Source organism: Mytilus californianus, unplaced genomic scaffold, assembly GCF_021869535.1.
Source record: "Mytilus californianus isolate M0D057914Y unplaced genomic scaffold, xbMytCali1.0.p SCAF_10, whole genome shotgun sequence".
Taxonomy (NCBI): domain Eukaryota; kingdom Metazoa; phylum Mollusca; class Bivalvia; order Mytilida; family Mytilidae; genus Mytilus; species Mytilus californianus.
In genome coordinates, this window is record NW_026262582.1 from 68,048,079 (window position 1) to 68,073,670 (window position 25,592).

Genomic DNA, 25,592 nt, shown 5'->3' on the forward strand with positions numbered 1-25,592 from the left:
AATGCAAATATATTTGCTGCAACTCATTTAAAGCCATCTTTTCTGATGAGAAAGGTAAATATGCTAGATAAACTTACTGGAGGTGTGATGAGATGATTGAAGCTGTTAATTTTCTCCTTGATAATATTTAAGTACGTTTCGGCAACAAAGTTTATCGACAGATTGTAGGTATTCTGATTAGTCTTGTGTGGTCGAAACGCGCGTCTTGCGTATTAAATTTTTAACCTGGTACCTTTTGTTAGCTATTATTCGTATGTTTCTCTGTCCTATATGTTGTCCCATTTATTTGTATTGTAGTCCTGTCATGTAATGTTGTCATTTTAATGTTATATTCAACATTGCCATAGAAGCGGGAGGTTTGGCTAGCCACAAAACCAGGTTCAACCCACCATTTTTTCTTAAAATGTACTGTATCAAGTCAGGAAAATGGCCATTGTTATATTATAGTTCGTTTCTGTGTGTGTTACATTTTAATGTTGTGTTTCTGTTGTGTCGTAGTTCTCCTCTTATATTTGATGTGTTTCCCTCAGTTTTAGTTTGTAACCCGGATTTGTTTTTTTCTCAATAGATTTATGAATTTCGAACAGCGGTATACTACTGTTGCCTTTATTTCCTATGGGCACTAATTGCGCCCCTTTAATAGAAGACTTGTTCTTGTACTGTTATGAATCACAATTTATGACCAAACTCAGTAAAGACCCGTCTAAATTGCATTTAATTGATAGATTCAATAACATTTACCGTTATCTTGATGATATTTTTCGTTAAATAATCAAGAACTGTCTAAATACACTGCCGAAATTTACCCAAAGGAACTTACTTTAAATAAATCAATTGTAAACGGTAATAATTGTCCTTTCCTAGATTTAAATATTTCAGTTTTACACGGGAAACTCCAGAATACAATTTACGACAAAAGGGACGATTTTTCGTTCCCTATTGTTAATTTTCCTTTTTTGGCTGGTGATGTTCCTTTGGCACCATCTTACGGTGTTTATATATCACAACTCGTTCGCTTTGCCCGTGTCTGTTGTTACGTTTTGGATTTTTATGAACGTAATCTATGTATTACTGGTAAATTATTAAGTCAGGGATTTCGTTACCACAAATTATTGAAAAACCTTTACTAAATTCCTCCATAGATATAAAGATTTGATTTTGAAGTTTGGTTGTACCTGTAGAAAACTTATTTCAAACAGGATAGCACATCCTCATTTTTACGGAGATGTTGTTTACCGTGCCCGGAAATTCATAAACGATCCTGGTAAACTTATCGATTCTTTAAATAGACTTATTCCAAAAGGTTACCAATTCAACGCTGTAATTAGATCTTTGAATATTGTTTTTATTGGTATTAATATTGATTTTGTTATCAGTAAATTAAAAGCAAACTAAATATTATTGTTATATACATATGCACATTCATGGCTCTACAATCTGTCGATACCTACATCTTGGCATTGCACAAAGTCGTGTTTTTCTTTGACTGTGTATGACGTCTTTACACTAAATCCATTGGATGTTGGATACGTACTGATTGATAATTTAGTCTTAGATGCATGATTTTTTCTTATTAGTTGTTATTGGTTTTGAACTAGCTGTCAGTAACTGCGAGTACTCTCAGATCTGTACTTAGAGTCTTTTTGATGTTGGGATGTACAAGTAACCGGCCACGTCTACTCTGTGTTTTTTTAGATGTATTTCTATTTGTATCCATCTGATGAGTTAAACTTTTTTCAACTGATTTTTTTTAAACTTTTATAACTTGAAAAATAATAATAATAGAAGTAGAAATTGTATGCATTTATTTTTTGTTATAACGAACCAAAGTATTGAGAAATGAGGGGGTGTCATTGTGTCTCTTATGAAGAGTTGTCTCATTGGCAATCATACCATATCTTCTTTTTTATATTGTTTAATTATATATATATATATATACATAAAATGGATTGTTTACTTTATTATACGATGTGTGTTTTGTTCATCGTTAAAGACGCCATACTGAACTATAGGTGCTTACACCCACGTAATTTAATATCTAAAGATATTGGTCCCATTACAATCATAACATGTCTCCTTAATTTGTAAACTATAATTTTGCAAACCTCATATAGAGAAATGTTAAACTTAGTCACTAGGTTTTTGATTTCTTGTGTTACTTGCATTCAATGAAAAGCAAATGAGTGACATCAATTGTTTAAAAGGCTATAAATACGTTTTTTAAACTTTGAATTTTACATATTTCCAAGACACCCCTGATTTTCAATAACTTTTACGCTATTTTGTAGAGAAAAGCAGTCTGGCTTCGGTTCGCAACAAGAAGTGTCCCGTTCTGTTTATCTAAGGAAATGGCAGATGGATGCAAAAGTTCATTCTTTCCGGTCAGAATTTCCTTGTGATATTTTCCATCGTTTGATAAGATGACTACATTCGACGAATTTTCTCCTACAACATACACGTTATCATCATTATCTACAGTGATGCCTCTCGGTAACTTCAATACTGAAGCATCTTTAAAATACCAAACACGTGATCCTTGAAAGTCACAACAAACTACACTTTGATCAAAGTTGTCAGTGTAGTATATTTTGTCGGCGAATACATAAACATATGAATACTTTGGCAACTTACAACTGATCACGTGAGAGGTAGTATATTCAAAAGTGTTTACTTTGTATATACCAAGTTCTGTTACACAGACAAACAGCGAGTCGCGATCACGTGTGATTCCATATGGAGGACCAGGAACATTGATGAACTTTATTTTACTTCGGTTCTCAATGTTAATAATATCAATTCCGTTCTTTGATGAATCTCCAGATGTAATAGCAACAGTTTTATCATCGACAAATGTTAAGTCATACCCATGACTAGGATCAAGTGACATGCTATATTTGAGGGTTTCATCTGACGCAATTACACCAAGCGAATGTTTAGTATGATAAGTGAACAGAAATTCCCCTTCCTTTGACATACAACAACCTCTAACAAAAATTCCGTTTGTTACTATCTTCTTCTGCAGAATTAACTTCACATCGTTTACAGTCTTTTTCGCTGCTGCTACTTGCAGTTGTGCTTGCTTATATTTCGCTCTGGTCAACTGAATATTATTAATGCGATTTTTTATTTCTATTGATCCGAAATTCTTTACATTTTTCATAATATTTTGTACACCTGTGTCTACCTTACAAACCAGGTCAAGCTGGTCGAAACTATGTGTTTCTATCAGCGTCCGCAGATATTGTTCATTTTCATTAACTTTCGACTCAATTTCTCTCATCCCAAGAAATGTTTGAAGATCGGATGCATATTGTTTGATGCTTTGGAAGTTGGCCATACATTGATTTATCATGGTTTCTTGTTCTTTCACTGACGATAAGACTCCCCGAATCATCTCTTTACATTGATACTCCTTCTTGTCAAGATCTTTTATAATTTGTCTCTCAAGATTGTCTAAATGTTTGTTTATTTCAACTCGTATCTTCTTAACTTCACTAACATGCTGCGTTTTCATGTCTTCAATGTCAGTCAGATTAGTCTTTCGGTCCTTCTTCATTCGATCGATGTTTTGTACCAGGTCGTCCAGCCTGGATTCCAGATCTAGAAAATGCCCAGACGTCTTAATATTACCGGAGGTATTCTCAAGAGTAGTGACGTTGCATTTACGGTGGTCATTTATGCATTTAAAACAAATAGGTAAAGCATGGTCAACGCAGTATTGTAGATATTGCTCATTGTGATAGATACATGATTGCTGTATGTTAGTTACAAATGAAGGAAGTGACTTGTAATTGAAAATTGGTATGGCTTCGTGACTTCGTGTGGCTTTCAGTACTTTATGATGGTCTGTACACTCATTACAAAGAGCTTCTTCGCATTCCGGGCACCAGTTGTCAGATGTTTTCGTTATCTGTCGAAGTGAACATATACCACATATACTTGTATTAGAGGCCATTGTGATCTCTGAAAAATATATAATATCAAAGATGTTAATCAATATCAATGTTTTTTACAATTCTTGTGAATTTTAAAGCTCCACTTTTCTGTTCATTTGAGGCTTATCTGATTTGCTTTTGAATTACATATATAATTTTTGGTATGATATTGTTTTAGCAAATTGTGGACGGCATTGAAAATAAATATATGAAATATTCGAAATCTACTTCGTAATAAGTTCGGCTACCTTCAAGATTTTTTCAAGATTTAATATAATGCAACGCTCAGACACATATATGTGAAACATGAGGTAAATATACAAAATAATAATAAACATTAATTATAATACAACAAACAGTTAATAAAAAAAATATATAAAACTATATACATATTACAATAAGTTATTTAAAACAAGGTTTGCAAAACATCCAGATGTCACAATACCACATACTGCAACGGATTATTGCCAGAATTGTTTAAGATGGTTAATAGAACACGAACGGATTATATGAATAAAAGTACACAGCACTAAAGGATGATTTCTTTATATTTAAATAAAACAACTCTAATTCAAATTTCAAGTTGTGGAATCCTTGGAAGATAAATGCCAACTCTTATTCATTGCTTATTTAGTCTCGATTGCTTATTTCATTTCAGTTCGACATTAAAACATTAATAATCAACAACATTTATATCCGATGAACAAATACCAGTGTTTTTCTATCACATAACTGACAATCATCTTTGTCTTGCAAAAATAATTGTTGTTAGTCTTTTGATTTACAAGCTTAAATTCAAACAATTACTGAATATAGTATTTTGTAAAAATTAGACTTTCATTATTAGATTTTATATTACTAGAGATGTTCAGTATACTTCAACAATGTTTTTCTACGATTGACCCACATAATGATACTCTATGTATGAGATTTCATGATTATCAACTGTCGATATTTTAACTGTGTTGACAGTAGCTATATTTGAATGATGTTAATAAAACTTGAAAGAAAAAGAATTTATAAGTATTGAAAACCAACATTAATCCTTTTGTCACAATATCAGTTCTTTTTACCATTTTCATTTTTCGTTCCATTTTAATGCATGTTTTGACCCGTTTTGAGTACGCTTGGAAATTAATTTTAGCTAGTATTTTCTAGAATGATAATGAATATACTGTAACAGATTTATCAACAAAAATAGCACACCTAAATCAAATATGATAGTAACAATTGTAAGCTTGCCTTAATTTAGGAATAAAACAAAATCAATCAAATGTAATCATCCATTTTTCTAAACCAGGAAGAAAAAAAGGTCACATGACAGCGAGATATATCTATCTTGTACGGACACCTGGTTTTTTACTGATATTTTAATATGCTGTGTTAAAATAGTGTAATTTATGATGTACGTAAAGTTCGTTTGAGTTCTAGGAATAAAATAATTATTAAAAATCAGTTGGGTTTTTTTCAATGGGATTTTCTTTGCAGCGTATATTTTTAAATTATACGAACTAACAACTATTTACTGAATTTTGGCTCAAGTAAAAGTAGTTCGTAGGGTCTGGTGTGAAATTATCAACAATAAACTCATCATAGATACCAGGATTGAATTTTTGTACGTCAGAAACAAGTAGATGAAAGATAATGGAGTGAATGAAATGACCGTATCAGCAACTGATCAGGAGCACCTGAGATCACTCCCGGTTTTTGTTGGGGTTCGTGTTGCTCAGTCTTTAATTTTCTATGATGTGTTTTGTGTATTGTTGTTTGTCTTTTTTGGTCTCTTTCTTTTTAGCCATGGCTTTGTCAATTCATCTTCGACTTATGAGTTTGAATGTCCCTTTGGTATCTTTCACCTCTCTTGTTCTATACAGTTAAATAATTCAAATATAAAAAGAGTTCATCCGGGTCAACCGTATATCATTTTAATTTCTATGACATTATGAAAAGAATGGAGAGATGTGTTATGATTGTCAATGAGAAAACTATCCACCAGAGTGATCAGAAAATATTTCTCCCTCTTTATAATATTACTTGTGAAATACAAATTTCCTCATTGAAAAATAACTGTCAAATTGTGTATTTGTTTTTTTTTTTTGTCTATCATATGGTTGACTATAATCTATTTCTTGCTGAAATAATGCTTTATATATTGTAATCAACTGTTAATATTCAAAACCCAAAACAAAGATTTTATAAGTGTTGAAATAAAATTAATCCTTATTTCAGAATATCGGCTCTGTTGACTTCATTCCATTTCTTTTTGACCCGTTTCCAGTACGCCTGGAGATTACATTTAGCTAGATGCTATAGAATGATATTTAATATTCTTAAGAAATTTACTCACAAAAGCACCACGTTTAAGAATTATATGTTAGTAAAAATTTGCAGCCTTACCTGAATGTAAAAATCAAATAAACAATCAAGTGTAATCATCCATCTTCTGAACTAGGAACAGAAAAAAAAAGGCATCTGACAGCGAGATATATTTATATTGTACGGAAACCTGGTGTGTCCACTAACTGATATTTTAGATTTATATGTAGACATTTTCAAAATCAAATTCCACTGGATATGAACCGGCATCTTTCGGGTCTTTTATGTTTTTAGTTTTTAGTTTTTTTTATTTAATTTGAGGGGTCTGTGAGTGAATTAAATCTTTAATTGGTAGATGCCCATTATATAAAGTTTTATTAAAGTAACCATTCATATAATTGTATAGACTTGGTCATTCTTATATATCTGATATATTGGTTCCGTTGGTTGATAAAAGTCTAACGTTTGATATTGTCAGTTTTTATGGACTTCCCTTTTTGTATTTACCTTGGAGTTCGGTATTTTTGTTACACTTTTTTCTGAACTAGTGCGCAGAACGTATAACGACATAAATCTAACGATAACTAGTAAAATCATTTATACTAGTACTCAAATATGCTTTTTACAATGAAAATCTAGATAGCTGACTATACATTTACACCATAACGTGTAAGTATAAATTTGGAACGTACTCAAAATTTGTCACCAGGAGAACGTTCAGAAGACATTGTTCGGAAATAGAAGTAAAAAAAATACATCTTTACTTAACTGGTTGCGTTGCTGCGCATTCTTCAAATAATGCAACAAAATATTATCCGATCTTTGAGCCTCCTCATGGGGTTTTTGATTATGTGATTATTTGGCCGTTTTTTATAGTGATTATTTGATTACCAGACCAAATATTTCATGATTATTTGATAGTCTAGGACTGTATTTTTGATTATTTGATTATCTTGTTTAAAAAAATAATTAATGATTATGTGATTATATTGGCAAAACAATTGTGATTATGTGATTACTTGAACACCCCCATGAGGGGCCTCATCTTTATCTTTACTGTCCTGTTTATTTATTTACTAAGATAAGAATTCTAAAAATATATTTATTATTTAAAAGTTATCAAATCCGAGAAACATCCAATTAGAAAATATGTTTATCTAGATCAGGACAAATGAAATTTTCTATGCTAAAACATTATTATATAGTCTGTATCTAAGTACAATTTTCTATTTGAGACAAAGCAAAAAGGTACAGATTAAGATGCAATACGTTATTTAGACTGTCTAAAAATATTGTACAGATGACATATAAATATGACTTATCATATAGAGTTGTCCCTCTTTGTCTTGTTCTATGTGTCCCTATATATTTGTTGTAACATGTAATGTTAATTGATTGATTTATTGTTAGCTGCTTAACGTCCAGTGGCAAATATTTCATGCATGTTCAGGACGATTGTAACATGTAATGTATGCTTTGATATTGAATAATTTAGCTTTTCAAGTATATTTTGTAATGATTCATATACTCTAAATCAAGGCCCTTTAATTAGAAATAAAGAATTTTGATTTAGTTTGATGAGGTCATCAGTTATTCGTCAGTTTCTCTTGAGAAGGTATTATCATCCAAGTGATCATTTAAAATATATTTCTGGGAGAGGAATTTGTAAAAGTGAAAATTCACTTGTTTTCCAATCCAAATAAAACTGTCATATTGTAATGTTTACGTTAATATTTTCAAAATAAAATATTGTTTACACTAAAATATATTTCCTCCATAAGGCATGTTTTATTTTGGGTTTTCTTTGGGAGGTTCTTTTTGCGATTTGTTTTTTGTTTTTGCATTTTTTGTCTCAAGATGTTGTCCCGCCACATCTGTACTTCATCTCTATTAGTTCACACAATATTTTTCGCACAACAGTCAGTACGTCACCCCTACAGGTCTACAGCTTATTTGTAACCCACTAGTATATTAGAAATTTATCCATATTAGTCCTTGCAGAGTACTACAGATCTGCACTTCATCCCTTTCAGTCCACGATATATTTTTCGCAAAGTAGTCAGTACGTCTCCCCTACAAGTCTAGCTACAGGTTATTTATCACCCAGGAGTAAGACTGGCCTCAAAGTCATTTGATCATCGGTGGAGGGTTTTCTTTTTAATATCAATAACGTGGCCATTCGATATACATGTAACATATTACATCTATTCAAACCATAGACATTGTGTTATTTTTTTTTTTTTTTTGCTGTGTGGCGCCGCTTTTGTATATCTTGGCTTTATCATTGGGTCGTATTTATGAGTGGACGAAGCCAGAGTACCCGGAGAGAACCACCGACATTGGGCAGCATAATTAACAAACCTTATCTGTTAAGATTAAAATGTTATACACCTCACCTCACAACTTCAGAGTTGACAGGCTTGTTTCATTTTCTGTGCTTTGTTTCTATTGTTTTTATGTTTTTTGTTTTTGTGTCTCGTACCGATCTTTTGATTTAAGCCAATTGCTACTGTTTATTACAGTTTGTTCTTATGTTGTGCTGTTACACCACTGTCTCCTGTTATGGGAGGATTGAGCGCTCACAAACATGTTTAACCCCTCCACATTCTCTAGTGGTTCATAGAAAAAAGAAGATGTGGTATGAGTGCCAATCAGACAACTCTCCATCCAAGTCACAATGTGTAAAAAGTAAACAATTATAGATCAAAGTACGGCCTTCAACACGGAGCCTTGGCTCACACCGAACAGTAAGTTATAAAGGGCCCCAAAATGACTAGTGTAAAACAATTCAAACAGGAAAACCAACGGTCTAAAATTGAGAATGGAAATGGGGAATGTGTCAAAGAGACAACAACCCCACCACAGAACAGACAACAGCAGAAGGCCACCAACAGGTCTTCAATGCAGCGAGAAATTCCCGCACCCGGAGGCGTCCTTCAGCTGGCCCCTAAACAAATATATATACTAGTTCAGTGATAATGAACGCCATACTAAACTCCAAATTGTACACAAGAAACTAAAATTAAAAATAATACAAGACTAACAAAGGCTAGAGGCTCCTGACTTGGGACAGGCGCAAAAATGCGGCGGGGTTAAACATGTTTATGAGATCTCAACCCTCCCCCTATACCTCTAGCCAATGTAGAAAAGTAAACGCATAACAATACGCACATTAAAATTCAGTTCAAGAGAAGTCCGAGTCTGATGTCAGAAGATGTAACCAAAGAAAATAAACAAAATGACAATAATACATAAATAACAACAGACTACTAGCAGTTAACTGACATGCCAGCTCCAGACTTCAATTAAACTGATTGAAAGATTATGTCTTCATCATATGAATATCAGGCACAATCCTTCCCGTTAGGGGTTTAGTATCATACCATCATAACATATATGAGAAGAACATAACCCGTGTCATGCCAACAACTGGTTTTTAAATAAATGTGTTTAGTGCCGATGCAAAGACCCTATAAGTGAATCAATATTAACGCCAAAATATGCAATCTTTAATGACCTGACAACAGTATCGTAACTATATCCCTTCTTAATAAGTCTATTTAAAGGTTTTGTTAGTTTCAGAGGTGAATACTGACATTTTTGTGCTTTATAAAGAATATTTCCATAAAAAATTGGATGTGAAATACCTGAACGTATAAGAAGTCTGCATGTTGAGCTATATTTACGAATGATGTCCTTATACCGATGATAAAATTTAGTAAATGTTTTGACTAGTTTGTGATATCGAAAACCCTGGTGTAATAATTTTTCAGTAATTCATAAATTTCTCTCGTTAAAATCTAAAACATTGTTACATACACGAGCGAATCGTACAAGTTGAGATATATAAACACCGTAAGATGGTGACAAGGGAACGTCACCATCTAAAAATGGATAATTAACGATAGGAAATGAAAAATCATCTCTTTTATCATATATTTTAGTATTAAGCTTTCCGTTAATGATATAGATATCAAGATCGAGGAAAGGGCAGTGGTCATTGTTAGTATTAGCTTTATTTAAAGTAAGTTCAACAGGATAAATTTCTTTAGTATACATACTGAAGTCGTCATTATTGAGAGCCAAAATATCATCCAAATATCTAAAAGTATTATTAAATTTGTGTATCAGATGTTGTTTCGATGGGTCTTTACTGATTTTTGTCATAAATTGTAACTCATAGCAATACAAAAAAAGGTCCGCAATAAGTGGTGCACAGTTAGTCCCCATTGGAATTCCGATAACCTGACGATATACGGAATCTCCAAAGCGAACAAAAATGTTATCTAGTAAAAATTCAAGGGCATATATAGTATCAAAGCATGTCCAATTGACATAGTTTTTTTGTTTATTGCTACTAAAAAATAACCTAAAAGAGTTTGAACATATATATTCACATTCTGACTTTTTAAATGCCCATTTAATTAGGTGTGTGAATTTTTTCTTAATGAGAATGTGAGGCAATGTGGTATATAGGGTAGAAAAATCAAAACTTTGAACAGATTCAAAATCACCAATATATGCATGCAATTTATCAAGTACTTCCAACGAGTTCTTGACACTCCAAAAGTAATTAATTCCACTATTTTCGAAGGCCTTATTTGAACAATTTATTATCAGGTTTTTGATTGTACCAAGTGTACTGGTAAGAAGAATAGACAATTTAGTAGTGGAACAATGGCTTGAAGACGAAATGAATCTAATCTATATAAAAAACGAGAAACGAGAAACACTTAAGAACCACATCAACAAACGACAACCACTGAAACAGGTTCCTGACTTAGGACAGGTGCAAACAAATGCAGCGGGTTTAAACGTTTTAACAGGCGCCAACCTTCACCCTAATCTGAAATATTAGTGTAACATTACAACATAGAAAGAAACATGTCTGTCATACTAGTATTTGTTTTTCGTAAATTGTTTTTTTATAAATAAGGCCGTTAGGTTTTCACATTTTTTATGTCAAGGCCTTTTATAGCCGACTATACGGTATGGGGTTTTCTCATTGTTGAAGGCCGTACGATGGCATATAATTACTTAACACCACTTCATTTTATCTCTTGTGGATAGTTTTCTCATTGGCAATCATACCACATCTCCTTATTTGTATATCACTTATGTTAACATTCAATATAACAGACTGTATCTATTAAAGCTATACTGTTAAATGTTGTTAATAAAAATAATAAGATGTGGTATGATAGCCAATAAGACAAGTCTCTCCAGAGACCACATGACATAGAAGATTACAACTATAGATCACCGTACAGTCTTCAAGAATGAGAAAAACCCATACCGCATAGTCATTTATAAAAGGCCCCGAAATGATAAATGTTAAATAATTCAAACGAGAAAACTAACGGCCTGATGTATGTATTAAACAATGAACGCAAAATAAATGTGATATACAGAAACAAACGACAACCAGTGAAATACAGGCTCAGGTACATACTGAAATACAGAAACTAGTTTATTCAGTACAACAACAAAAAAACTATAAAGATCAGCTGAAAAGGGCTTAACTTATCAGATCGATACAAAGCAGAAAAACATCTACCAACACAGATCGGACGTGACAAGGTATTTATACATCACCGCAACAAAAAAGAACTCGCCAAGGAATTTGTTTTTGTTCCGGTTGATAATGCTGCTAATAATATCATCATTGTTTGACGTAAATTTTACATTGAGGTTCTGCAAAAGGAAATCACGAATTCACCAACATTCCAACTGACTCCATTTTCGGAAAATGACATCTGTATCAAACATAAACTTTTAGCTACCTCTTTACAAGCAGAACCAAATACATTGAAAGTTCCAACTATGTACTTGCTTCCGAAGCTGCATAAAACACCTTACAAATATAGATTTATTTCGTCTTCAAGCCATTTTTCCACTACTAAACTGTCTATTTTACTAACTAGTACACTTGGTAAAATCAAAAACCTGGTAATAAATTGTTCAAATAAGGCCTTTGAAAATAGTGGAATCAATTACTTTTGGAGTGTCAAAAATTCGTTGGAAGTACTTGATAAATCGCATGCTTATATTGGTGATTTCGAATCTGTTCAAAGTTCTGATTTTTCTACCCTATATACCACTTTGCCTCATAATCTTATTAAGAAAAAATTCACACACCTAATTAAATGGTTATTTAAAAAGTCAGAATGCGAATATATATGTTCTAACTCTTTTAGGTCATTTTTTAGTAACAACAGACAAAAGAACTATGTCAATTGGACCTGATTTGATACGATAACTGTCCTTGAATTCTTACTAGATAACATTTTTATTCGCTATGGAGATTCCGTATATCGTCAAGTTATCGGAATTCCTATGGGGACTAACTGTGCACCACTTATTGCGGACCTGTTTCTGTATTGTTATGAGTTACAATTTATGACTAAAATCAGCAAAGACCCATCGAAACAACATCTGATACAAAAAATTAATAACACTTTTAGATATTTGGATGATATACTGGCTCTCAATAACGACGACTTCAGTATGTACACTAAAGAGATTTATCCTGCTGAACTGACTTTAAATAAAGCTAATACTAACAATGAACACTGCCCTTATCTATATCTTTAAAGGGAAGCTTAATACCAAAAGTTATGATAAAAGAGATGATTTTTCAATTCCTATTGTTAATTATCCATTTTTAGATGGTGACGTTCCCTTGTCACCATTTTATTGTGTTTATATATCTCAACTTGTTCGATTCGCTCGTGTATGTAACAACGTATTTGATTTTAACGAAAGAAACCTCTGTATTACTGAAAAATTATTACACCAGTGTTTTCGATATCACAAACTAGTCAAAACATTTACTAAATTTTATCATCGATACAAGGACATTATTCGTAAATATAAATAAACATACAGACATCTTATACGTTCAGGTATTCCACATCCAATCTTTAATGGTAATATTCTATACAAAGCACAAAAATGTCGACATTCACCTCAAAAGCTAACCATACTTTAAACAGACTTATTCAGAAGGGATATAGTTACGATACTGTTGTCAGGTCATTAAAGATGGCATATGTTGGTATTAATATTGATTCACTCATAGGGTCTTTGCATCGGAAATAAACACATTTATTCTAAAACCAGTTTTAGGCATGATACGGTTTTGTTCTTCTCATATATTTTATGATGGTATGATACTTAACCCCTAACGGGAGGGATAGTGCTTGATTTTCGTATGATTAAGACATAATTTTTCAATCAGCTTAACTGAGGTCTGAAGCTGGCATGCCAGTAACTGCTAGTAATCCTTTGTTAATGTATGTATCATTGTCATTTTGCTTAGTTTCTTTTGTTACCTAATCTGACATTAGACTCAGACTTCTTTTAAACTGATTTTTACTGTGCGTATTGCTGTGTGTTTGTTTATTCTACATTGGCTAGAGGTAAAGGGGGGGTTGAGATCTCACAAAACCCGCCGCATTTTTGCGCCTGTCCCAAGTCAGGAGCCTCTGGCCTTTGTTAGGCTTGTATGCTTTTTTAATTTTAGTTCATTTATATGTTTTGGAGTCTAGTGTGACGTCCATTTTCATTGAACTAGTACACATTTATGTTTAGGGGCCAGCTGAAGCCCGCCTCCGGGTGCGGGATTTTCTCGCTGTGTTGAAGACCCATTGGAGGCCTTCGGCTGTTTTCTGCTCTTTGGTCCGGTTGTTGTCTAGTTGACACATTCCCCATTTCCATTCTCATTTTTACTAAGTATAGATCTGAGAGTACTCGCAGTTACTGACAGCTAGTTCAAAGCCAATAACAACTAATAAAAAAACATGCATCTAAGACTAAAATATTAATCAGTACACATCCAACATTAAATGGATTTAGTGTAAAGACGTCATTAACAGCCAGAGAAAAACATGACCTTGTGCAATGCAAAGATACAGGTATCGACATATTCTAGAGCCATGAATATGCATATGGATATAAAAATAATATTTAGTTGATTTTAATTTACTGATAAAAAAAATCAACATTTATACCAATAAAAATTTAGTTTGATTTTAATTTATTGTTAATAAAATCAATTTTTATACCAACAAAAACAATACCCAAAGATCTAATTACAGTGTTGAATCGGTTACCTTTTAGAATAAGTTTATTTATGAGGATCGACAAGTTTACCAGGATCATTTCTAAATTTCCAGGCTCGGTAAACAACATATCCGTAAAAATTAGGATGTGCTATCCCGTTTGAAATAAGTTTTGTTTCTTTATTTGTTGCTTTCAGTCTGTAGCGCCACTTTCAGATACCATGGTTATATTACGGAGGTCATGTAATGTTTTCCAGGTTGAGGAAGCCAGAGTAACCGGAGAGAACTACCGAAATTCGACAGCATAACTGGCAATCTGTGTCTATTAAGGTTTCTTTCCCCAAAACTGACAGGCATATGTTAATCACTGTATATACACTGCTTAGACCACTAGGTCACCGAGGCCTCGATCATACTTACATGTAATTTTGGGTCAATGACTGCATATAACTGCATGATTGAGATATTGATGAATTGGTGTTTAGCGTCCAGTGGCAAATATAACTGTCATATAAGAAAAATAACATGTTTATGTGATATGAATATATGTAATAGAAAAACAACGGATATGGGGTATCCATCCATGACACAAAATCAGTACATGCACAGCAAAAAAAAAACAAAAAAAGCAAAGGAACAGCGCTTTTATTACTGTTCCCTACTTTGTACTAGACCGACACGCTAAGCCGAAATTTTCAACGTGTTATTTCACATTGTAACATTCGGAGGAAAGACATGTCATCGTACATGGCCACACTATTCTGAGTCTTGGTTGACTAGTCCCTGACTGGAGATTGACTATAAAATAAGAAGATGTGGTATGATTGCCAACTCTCCACAAGAGACCAAATGACACAGAAATTAACAACTATAAGTAATCGTACGGCCTTCAACAATGAACAAAGTCTTTGCTCCTACTACTAAGCGTATACACATGATTAACTGAGATGCAACAAATATCAATTCTCGAGTTTTTTTATTAGCCTGTCCGGTGATTTTCACATATAATGTGGTTGTCTTTCTTCAAAGTATAGTGGTTGCTATAAATTTAAGATTCGATCCATTTAGGTATAAACATTTATATTTTGATAATGCCGATAGGGTATTGGTGCCTGCAGGTGATCTTTTATACCTTTTTGAACATAGCATGTCGTAACTGACATAGCGATTCCGCTTGTGTCCACTTGTGTCCGAATGCATTCCTCTGATTTAAATTTTTATATTTTTTTCATAGAAATAGCACTTTGTCTAGTTGTGTTAGCAATCTTATTTTCATCTGTTTGTTGTTGTTATATATGATCATATATAAAAATAGCAACATTCTAATTTATTATCGCCGGTAGTCCACGTCTTTAATTTGATAAAGAAATAACACTGTTTCAACATTTGATAAATTGTTTTATATGCAACAAATGCATTGCCTCTACTTCTTGTCGCTTTTATTGTCTTGTTTTATTAATTTTATGTTTGGAATTAGTATTGTATAGAATTAAGGAGATGTATGCCAATGAGACAACTATCCACCAGAGACCATGCATATGACGTACATATAATCATTTATAGATCACAGTACGGCCTTCAACTATCAACAAAAAGTCTGGACAAAATGTAAAACAGTATACAAACAAGGTAAAATTCATATTAAATATTGTCCGCAGACACTATTTCATTATGAAATAGTGTGCTTGTCCATGAAATTTTGTCACTTCCTTCATGACAATATTTCACTATGAAATTCTGTCCATGCCAATATTTCACTATGAAATTCTGTCCATAGAAATAAGAAGATATGTCCAATACAATATTTCACTATGAAATTCTGTCCATAGAAATAAGAAGATATGTCCAATACAATATTTCATTATGAAATTCTGTCCATGACAATATTTCACTATGAAATTCTGTCCATAGAAATAAGAAGATATGTCCAATACAATATTTCACTATGAAATTCTGTCCATAGAAATAAGAAGATATGTCCAATACAATATTTCACTATGAAATTCTGTCCATGACAATATTTCACTGTGAAATTTTGTCTATGAAAATGTTCAAATTATTACAAAGTTAAAAACATTACAAACGACAGTGAACCAACACCTGGTAAATCTTAGAATCCCTAAAGTGGATACCTCGAGTTAAAAAGAGTACACAATCATGAAGCATGCACATTTCTAGATTTGTAACTGAAATTATTTTGTAAAGCAAGCATATATTTTATATTTCAAACAAGTAATCATATTAATTAGCATAAGCTAGTTCAAAATTTGCATAGATACTTTATAAATGGTTAATAGATTAAAAAATTGTCTAACGTATGTTCCATTGTACTACATTACACAATATACTGACAATCACTTATATATGTTCAAAATCGAGTTTACTAATAATATTCGTAAATACAAGATTGCAGATGAATCTTTTTGGGACGGTATTTTGGAGGTACAGCAGTAACTAGAATGTCCTTTTCTAATACCACCCGTTCATGAGACAAAATTTCATGACGATCTGTCTGTGAAATATTGTCTCAATACACACAAAATATAACCTCCCTTAAACAGAACAAACTTTCATGGTATTCATAATGGAAATTTGTCCTTCTCTTGACATTTTTTCATAGACGAGGACAATATTTCATGATACATAGTCATGAAATATTGTCTTGGGGGACAATATTTCATAGAACAATATTCTGCTTTACACTCAACCGTCCCCTAACCTGGGACAGTACATGCTTTAACAGCAATAAGACAAAACTGAAAAAATCAGTTAGAATTGACCTGACTCATTAGAACGACACGTATTAGATCGACACGAAGCAACTTGAAAAAAGGCAACTAACAATAAGACAAAAGACACAAGGTATCGATGTGAGAGTAGTCGCAGTTACTGAAAGCCAGTAATGGCATGCACATGTGGATATTCCGGTTTTATTGAAAGCTGTACGCTTATAAAAACGATTTTGCCAGGGGCTCAAAGGTCACTATTTAAATTGAATTTTGATTTCAAAGATTTCCAGAAAGAGGCGTTGAAAATTTTCACACAGGTGAGAGGTTTTATAATAGCTAGCAATAAAAACAGGTTTTATCCACCATTTTCTCAAGTTCGGACAATGGAATTGATGTCACGATATATCCACAGGCACTTGTTTGTGGAGAAATACCTATATATCTATATAGGTAAATCAAAATTAAAAGACAATTGCAGGCTATATATAGATATCTGGTATAGAATTGAGTTGGCATGTATACTTGAAACCTCCGTAAGTCCACTGCATGGCATTTTCTATTTTGATTTTATGAGGGGGGTCGGACCTTTATCGGGACTCCGGGATCGGGTGTTTTTAAGCTCGGAATTTCGGGATTGATCCTTTCGGGATCCGGGAATTCTTTTTTCGAATTTCGGGATGTCGGGATTTAAATTTCTTTAAATTCGGGACCTCAGGATTTCATGTTTTTAAGCCCGGGATTTCGGGATCAGGACCCCTCCGACCCCCCTCTTTTATAAATAGTGATTAAAAAAATCAGAATAATGCAGTATTACCCCTATTTGGTAAATAATTTACAAAATAATTTTATTTTAAGTAAATCAAAAGTTATAGGTAAATAGATCTAGTTGAATAATTAACTCAAAGACACTAAAAAATATGTTTTACTCAGCTTGAAGCATGAAGTCTAAAATTCTGTATATCTTACCCCAACCTTCGACCTTGTATGAACTCTTGTATCATGCGTGTCAACTATTTTGTGTTCCCAAAAACAAACATTATGTCCTGTGTCCTGTTTTCGGTGCAACATATATAATGTGTTGCCCATATTAACGAGGTGTGGATTTAGGTTTACAGAATAGAGAATAATTAATGGGCAAAAAATATAAAGAATAGAGAAAAATAGACCAAAAAAATAGAAAATAGAGAATAATGAGGTGCTTAAAGAATAGAGAATAATGGACAAAAAGTATAAAGAATAGAGAAAAAAGGCCTAAAAATTAAAAAATACAGAAATAAAGTACCCCCTATCCAGACCCTCATTAACGGTCTATGTAACAAACAGTGCGAAACGCAACTACGAATAATTCCGCAATATTGTTTGTACTTCCGGTTTCAGAATTTATGCACTTGTACTGATCTGTGTGGGATTAAATCGATATTTTTCACATTTTAACTACAAAATTTCCAAGATTAACCTTGTCAACCAGGTAAGCAACTACTTCAGACTCAGAAATAAGCAAAATATTTTGATGGCGGGGCCTCTGCTCATTTCAGTTATATAAATAACAAGATGCAATGACCAACGTCCGATCGGGTTTGTGTATTTGTTGGCGCTTGTTCAAATTTAGTTAGACTCAAACACAATAAAAGGAATTCTGCATGTGTCATTCTTGAATTAACAGTAGGAAGGGACGAAAGGAGAGGTACAAAATCTTAAATAATGAAATGGAAAAGAGTTATGCATTGCAGTGAACATGGTGAAATTTTTTTTCATTGCTATTTTTTTTTTGAGTCTTGGATATTGTATTGATGTAGACTAGCAAAAAAAAAGTGTGTTTATCTAAGACGCTATAGAGCATCGACTTGATTTTTTAAGGAAATGACTTAACAGAAATGAATAATCTAAAATTGATGTTTTAATTATTTTTTTCAATTTTTGTCAAACATCAACAGTTCATTTCAGTTTCTTGTCAACAACCTGATCAATTCCAATAATTTGATTCTTCAGGTAAATGTGTGCATTTTTATGAAATAACCTTTAAACCAACAAAGCAAGCAGCTATAATGTTTTATATTCCAGTAAGGCAGTAAGTAGTTAGTGGAGGATTGAACATGATGAATCATATCAAAATACTTCCCTGTGTGAATTTTATATCATCTACATTTAAAAAATGTAGTATGAAATTTTTATTGGCCCTGCTTATGAAAATAACAGTGATACAACAAATATGTACATATGAGGGTCTGGGTGGGGTTTGCAGAATAGAGAATAGAGAAAAAGGACCCAAAAAAAAGATAAACATGATAAACAGAGAATATTATTAATGGGGAACAAAAATACAGAGAATAGGGAATAGGCAAGAAATAAAGAAAAAAGAAAAAGGCAAAAAAAAAATGATAAACAGAGAATAATGGGGCACTGAAATACAGAGAATAGGGAATAACAGGCAAAAAATTAAGAATAGAGAATAATCGGCAAAAATTTGAAAAAAATAAAGAGTAGAGAATAAAAGGCAAAAAAATAAAAGAGTAGAGAATAAAAGACAAAAAAATAAAGAATAGAGAAAAATGTCCAATAAAATTAAAGAAATCAGAAATAGATGACCCCCATCAAGATCTTCATACATTTGTACATGTATATAGTGACAGATTTTATTTATTATTGTTTGGCAAACTGCCAATTTAATAAGCCTGATAAAAGATTCATTCCATTTTGTACATAATGTACAGGATGATGGGGACAAAACTGAACTTTTTTTCTCCAGGGGCCAACTGTGTCACTGCAATTTTTTTTTTCAGGGGCCCAACCAGTTTTTATACTACATGTATTACGTTGTACTTCAAATTTACCAATCAGTTTTGCTAATAAAGGTAATTCTATATGAAGCTTTTTTTTTTGTTCATTCCAAACTTGTACTAAAATTTATGCTTCATTTGTGTTTTAATGTGTTGTTTTTTCACAATACTGTACAGATGGAATATGAGAACAAGTTTCTTCAGACATTTTTCTAGAGGCCTAACACCTTATATTTACTACCTCCACATTTTGTCATTCACACCAAAAATTGCATGATACATGTATGTGTATGAACTATTGATAACACTGAAAAACAACTGAAATCCTAAATGGAATAGCTGTGTGGTTTAGTTGGGCATTGACAAAAGCTATGCATAATCGACAAAATATGTATCTTCAATAACAAAATATTAAATCTTTGAATTTATTTAGATCTAGATCCATTTCAAAAATAAATGACAACCTTTTCTTATTCTTGCATTGACATCAACAGACGTACATGTACATTTACATGTACAAAAATTCATTGTGACTGGGCACCGAAAAACAGCCCTTACAAGTGTAAGTGTTTACTTGGCAAACAGTTCGTACCATTAATATATAGTAATTTAACAAACGTGCTGTACATGTATATACTTAAAATGCAACAATGGGAATTTACAAAAATTGAATAATGGAGTTTTGTATAAATCAAATTTGTTTTTAATAACTTAAAATTTTTATTTTAAGTTTCACTTGGTTTTCAACATTTTCTCCTGCAGCCAAATACATCAAATTAGAATTATCTCCCCTTTTAATCTATAGCTGTTTACATTATTTCCAATTGTGTTACATAAGGGAGCTACCATTTGAATTTTATGGGGGGCTAGGATGAAATTTGAATAAAAGGCAGGACAGGAGTTTTCAGTAAAAAAAAGGCAGGAAGAGACACTTTGCAAAAAAAAAGGCAGGATGACAATTTATGTATAAATTAGTCAGGATAAACTAATAAAAAAAAAGGCAGGACCGAATAGAGTGAAAAATTAAAAAGGCAGGACAGAGATTACAACTTAAAAATAATGCAGGACAAAATTAGTCATCCTAGCCTCCCCATAAAAATCAAATGGTAGCTCCCTAACATAATTATCAATTAAAAACATAATTACCAATTAAAATACATTGGTCTGATAATTGTATTATATAATTTTGAATTGATAAATGTCAGTTTACTGATTAAATCCACAATTTTCTTCATAAGGCAATAAATACCAAGTCAGGAATATGACAGTTGTTTTTCATACGTTTGATGTGTTTAAGCTTTTGATTTAGCTATTTGATAAGGAACTTTCCATTTTGAGTTTTCCTTGGAGTTCGGTATTTTTGTTATTTTACTTTTTACCAAAAAAAGGTTTATAACAAATACACATGTATTGTCTTGTCTTGACGGAGTCAAAAAGGGAGACATAGGTATGCTGTTTCTGGCGGCAGCGGTGTCAACAATGTATTAGTTTGTGATTAGGTCTAGTTTATGGTGAACCACTAGTGGTAGGTCAATGATATTTGGTATGCAGTTGTATTAGAATTGGCACATCTCATTTCCATGGAGATTGTTTGACTTGCCCCCTCAGTCGTGGACTATTGACTTTGAAACTTTTGCTTAGTTTACATGTATTAGTTTGTGATAAGGTCAGTTTAAGTTGAACTGCTAATGTTAAGTCAGCATGGACAGTGATATTTGTTATGCAAATTTATTGGCATTTGCAAGTCTCGTTTCCATGCATATTATATAGCCCTACCCCCTCATCATGGTTCATTGACTTTGAAACTTTTACATAGTTTGCAATTAATGTTTGTGTTTAGGTTTGTTTAAAAGGAACGACTTATGATAAGTCAGTGGTATTTGGTATGCAGTTGTATTAGCATTGGCACATCTCATTTCCATGGAGATTGTTCAGCCATGTACCTTCAGTCATGGTTTATTGACTTTGAATATTTGCATAACTTACATGTTAAAGTATTGCTATTTTAATTTCAACATTTGCATTTATCAAAATTACAAAAAGGTGAGACATACATGTATCTCTGTGTTAACAGTTTATTTTTTAAATGAGGTTCATTCATTTTATTAGATTTGAAACTAGAAATGTATCTTGTGTTCAATTACAAGTATTATATATATATACATACCAATACCTTATGCAGTTGCAATTAAATTTGAATAGAGAATTACCAATATACATGTACGTATAGCTTTATGGCATTTGGCATTTTATTTTCATCATTTCTTAAAATAAAATAGTTTCAACTGACTTTCCATCTTTGAGACATAATTAATAATTTATAGAATAATTTCATGTTATGTAGATTAGATGATTAAGTGGCTCATAAGTAATTGATGAATACTACTGATAAAGTCACTGTGCAGAAGTGGATCCCAGAGGGTTGGAACCACCCTTTTTTTTGACGATCAATGCATTTGAATGGGGACATATAGTTGGGACCCCACCTTTATCCTGGGTTGGGAAACCCCCTTTTTAAAAATAGCTGGATCCGCCCCTGCTGTGTCCAGTACTTGTAGTTTCATCATGTACATGTATACAAGACCCAGTTGTAAGTTGGTAGGAGTTTGTAGTTGTACAAGTTTTCAATTGAAAGAGTTTACAGTGGCTTGTATGGTTCAAGATTGCAATCAAACAACACATGAACAAGATTGCAATCAAACAATACATGCAGAACAAGATCGCAATCAAACAACACATGAACAAGATTAATATTGCAATCAAACAACAAATAAACAAGATTGCAATCAAACAACACATGAACAAGATTGCAATCAAACAACACATGAACAAGATTAATATTGCAATCAAACAATACATGAACAAGATTGCAATCAAACAATACATGAACAAGATTGCAATCAAACAACACATTCAACAACAAGTTTGCAATCAACCGAGTTTACATCTGGTACAAGTTTACAATGTATGACTGTCTGTACATGTCATACCACAAATATTGACGTCTATTGAACAGGTTGGCTGTAATTCCAATATATCTACTGGTATGTCATGTACGTCAAGGAAGATATAATTTTCTTTGAATAACATTTTATAACATTGTGCCGATCCTGATAAATCATAGTCATAAACAACATGTACATGTAGGAGAAATTAATTCTGGACGTCAATCAAAAAAGGAAACAGTTTTTCCTGTTTGATATGATTATGCAAATACACCTGGAATAATAAATTACGTTTGTACTGAAGTAAGTACATTTAGTATACTTGTGAATGTAAAAGTGCATGAGTAAGTTTAAAATTTGTAATTTACTGATGGAGTGGTACAAAATGAGGCAATGTTAATCAGGTGGATTGCTTTTGTTTGATTTAGCCCTATCTAAGTAAGTTACATGTATATGTACATTTGTAAATTGGTGACAGATAATTGAAAAAGATGGAAAAAAAACATGCTAAGTCAGAAATGTTGAAAAGAACTGTGAAATGTTTTGTAACCATAATGATTTCATGGAATTTGTAAAAAATAATTTGAGGCTTCTTGAATTATAGCTATGCCATGCCCTCTTAAAGGGGAGATTATTCTCTCAAGATTGGTTCATAAACAGTGAAAGGTCGCCAGACATTGGGCAAAGACCAGTAAAAATAGGTTTGGTCCAGTTAATATGCTTAAGTGATATGCATAACTGGACCAAATGACCAATGAAATTTTTTATTTTGTCCAAATCATATATGTGTCTGGTCCAGTTAAGAAGAATGTTTTACTTGACCAAATGTCCAGTTTATTTCTCTTAGCCTCAGGAACCACTGAGAAAGAGTATTTAACCATATTTTCTCACTCACTTAGTTCAACACTTAAAATTACTTGTATTTAGGGGTTCCTTCCATACCCTTTTTCCATTTTTAAATATTTTTTCATACCTCAAAATGCCTACCCATACGTTTTCTTCTGACAGCCCTTTTGGTAAGGAAACTTCATGAAATTGCTGGACTGTCCTTCAAAAAGAAAATGAACTCTAAAAATAGAATCCTATTATAATTACTTACATAATATATACATTATATACATATTATTCTAAATGATGAAACACTAAAAACACATATTATTGTTTGGTACACATTTTGTAACAACACTGTACATGCTAAGGTCAGAAATCAAATGTTAGGCATGTTGTATACATGTAGGTCTCATAATATCAGAGGTCAAATGCATATTTTGGTGCAGGAACACATTTCATGTACACAAGTTGCACAATTTTAAGACTTTTCCTTGGGATTTATACGTGTACAGTATAAAGTAAAATAACAAAAATACCGAACTCCAAGTAAAATTCAAATCGGAAAGTCCCTAATCAAATATAGCAAAAATCAAAGCTCAAACACATTAAACGAATGGAAAACAACTGCCATATTCCTGACTTGGTACAGGAATTTCCTTATGTAGAAAATGGTGGATTACTAAACGCCTCACTTGTATGACTGTCACATAAAATTCCTTTATATTGATTTATATGTGTGAACAAAACAAACAGACATACATGTAATAGGTAAAAATGTCAAAAATATTCCATTCATATACACATGTAAGTTCCGTAAGTGTGCAATATTCTCTGGAGGCATTTTTTAACCAGCTTTTGTCAGAAATGAGTTTCAATTTTTTTAATTTTTTTTTACATCTGATGTAAGAGGGTCTTAATGAGGGTTTACAGAATAGAGAAATAGAGAAAAATGGACCCAAAAAATAAAGATCAGAGAATAATGGACAAAAAATATAAAGAATAGAGATAAATGGCCTGAAAAATAAAGAATATAGAAATGAAGGACCCCATCCAGACCCTCATGTAATGTAACTTGCCCTGAAAAGTGATTAAGGCTATATTACATCATTTTATCCATGTCAGAATGTTGGGAAAACTGTTACAGGGTTACGTTTCAAATCTCATTGTCAGAATGTTGGGAAAACTGTTACAGGGTTACCTTTCAAATCTCATTGTCAACTAAGAGAAAAATTATGAGTGGGAAATTCATTGTACAAAAAAGTTTCATGTTGATAATATTATATTTCTTTCCTTTTGGCAGTTTAATTATTCCTGGAAAATAAATGCATGACAATTTCTATCCAATTTTAATAGAGTTTATTTAATCTATCTGAAAAAAAGCCAGGACGAAAAAAATATAACACTATGTACTCTCAAGGTAAATTATAAATCATGAGAGATAATTTTTACAACACTAAATTAAAGTGTTGCAGTATTGGCACGCGATATCCCAATCCAAAATCTGTGGAGGGATGCAAACCCTCAAGGAGCAATTACACAAAAAATACAAACGGTGGGTACAAATGTACATGTAAGGATTTTGCTCTGTTGGAATCTTATCCAGATTTTACTTAAGAAATGTACTTAACAAAGTGTGATTGTTCCTTCAGGGAATCAGAATTTCAGATCCCTCCGAGGGGTATCTGGTGTGGTATTTTTAAATGAGGGGGAAAGCAGGGGTGAATTTTTTTTTTCTTTTTTCTTTAACGATCCCTTAATTGCATCTCAGGAGACTGGTCTTGAGTTGTTCATTTAGCTCTCATCAATAAAAAAGAGATCTATCTATATTGTTCCATACCTAGAGATAGGGTTGCACAATTTTACAGAAATATTTGAATAGATCTGTTGATATGGTCATGAAGTAATCTATGGTCAAGTAATTTATATAGATCTGTGGACAAAGTCAAGTAATTTAAATAGATCTGTGGACATGGTCAAGTAATTAATATAGATCTGT

The 25,592-nt window shown here is 32.4% G+C and overlaps 2 protein-coding genes across 4 annotated transcripts in view; one reads left to right on the plus strand and one right to left on the minus strand.

The window, feature by feature from the left end:
• The window catches only part of LOC127718404 (anion exchange protein 2-like), a 136,810-nt gene that overhangs the window by 8,585 nt on the left and 102,633 nt on the right, over positions 1-25,592 (plus strand). The window contains exon 1 of one of the 2 annotated variants that reach the window (XM_052224409.1): positions 18,401-18,511. The exons of the other annotated variant lie outside the window; for it this stretch is intronic. The gene's annotated coding sequence lies outside the window, so the exon portion shown is untranslated. Of the gene's footprint in view, positions 1-18,400; positions 18,512-25,592 lie in introns of those variants that run through there. 2 annotated transcript variants of the gene reach the window in all.
• LOC127718408 (uncharacterized) lies at positions 1,789-5,239 on the minus strand. Of its 2 annotated transcripts, none has more exons than XM_052224421.1 (2): positions 5,178-5,239; positions 1,789-3,963 (listed from the first exon to the last, which is right to left on the minus strand). In XM_052224421.1, the coding sequence occupies exon 2, from the start codon at positions 3,953-3,955 to the stop codon at positions 2,273-2,275; it is 1,683 nt and encodes a 560-aa protein (XP_052080381.1). In that variant the 5' UTR covers positions 3,956-3,963; positions 5,178-5,239; the 3' UTR covers positions 1,789-2,272. The 2 variants fall into 2 exon arrangements, with proteins under 2 accessions (XP_052080381.1, XP_052080382.1); XM_052224422.1 differs by having other exon boundaries at positions 5,164-5,239.

Bases quoted from the DNA above. Each gene is read 5' to 3' on its own strand.
- LOC127718408 (XM_052224421.1), bottom strand. From the start codon at position 3,955: ATGGCCTCTAATACAAGTATATGTGGTATATGTTCACTTCGACAGATA.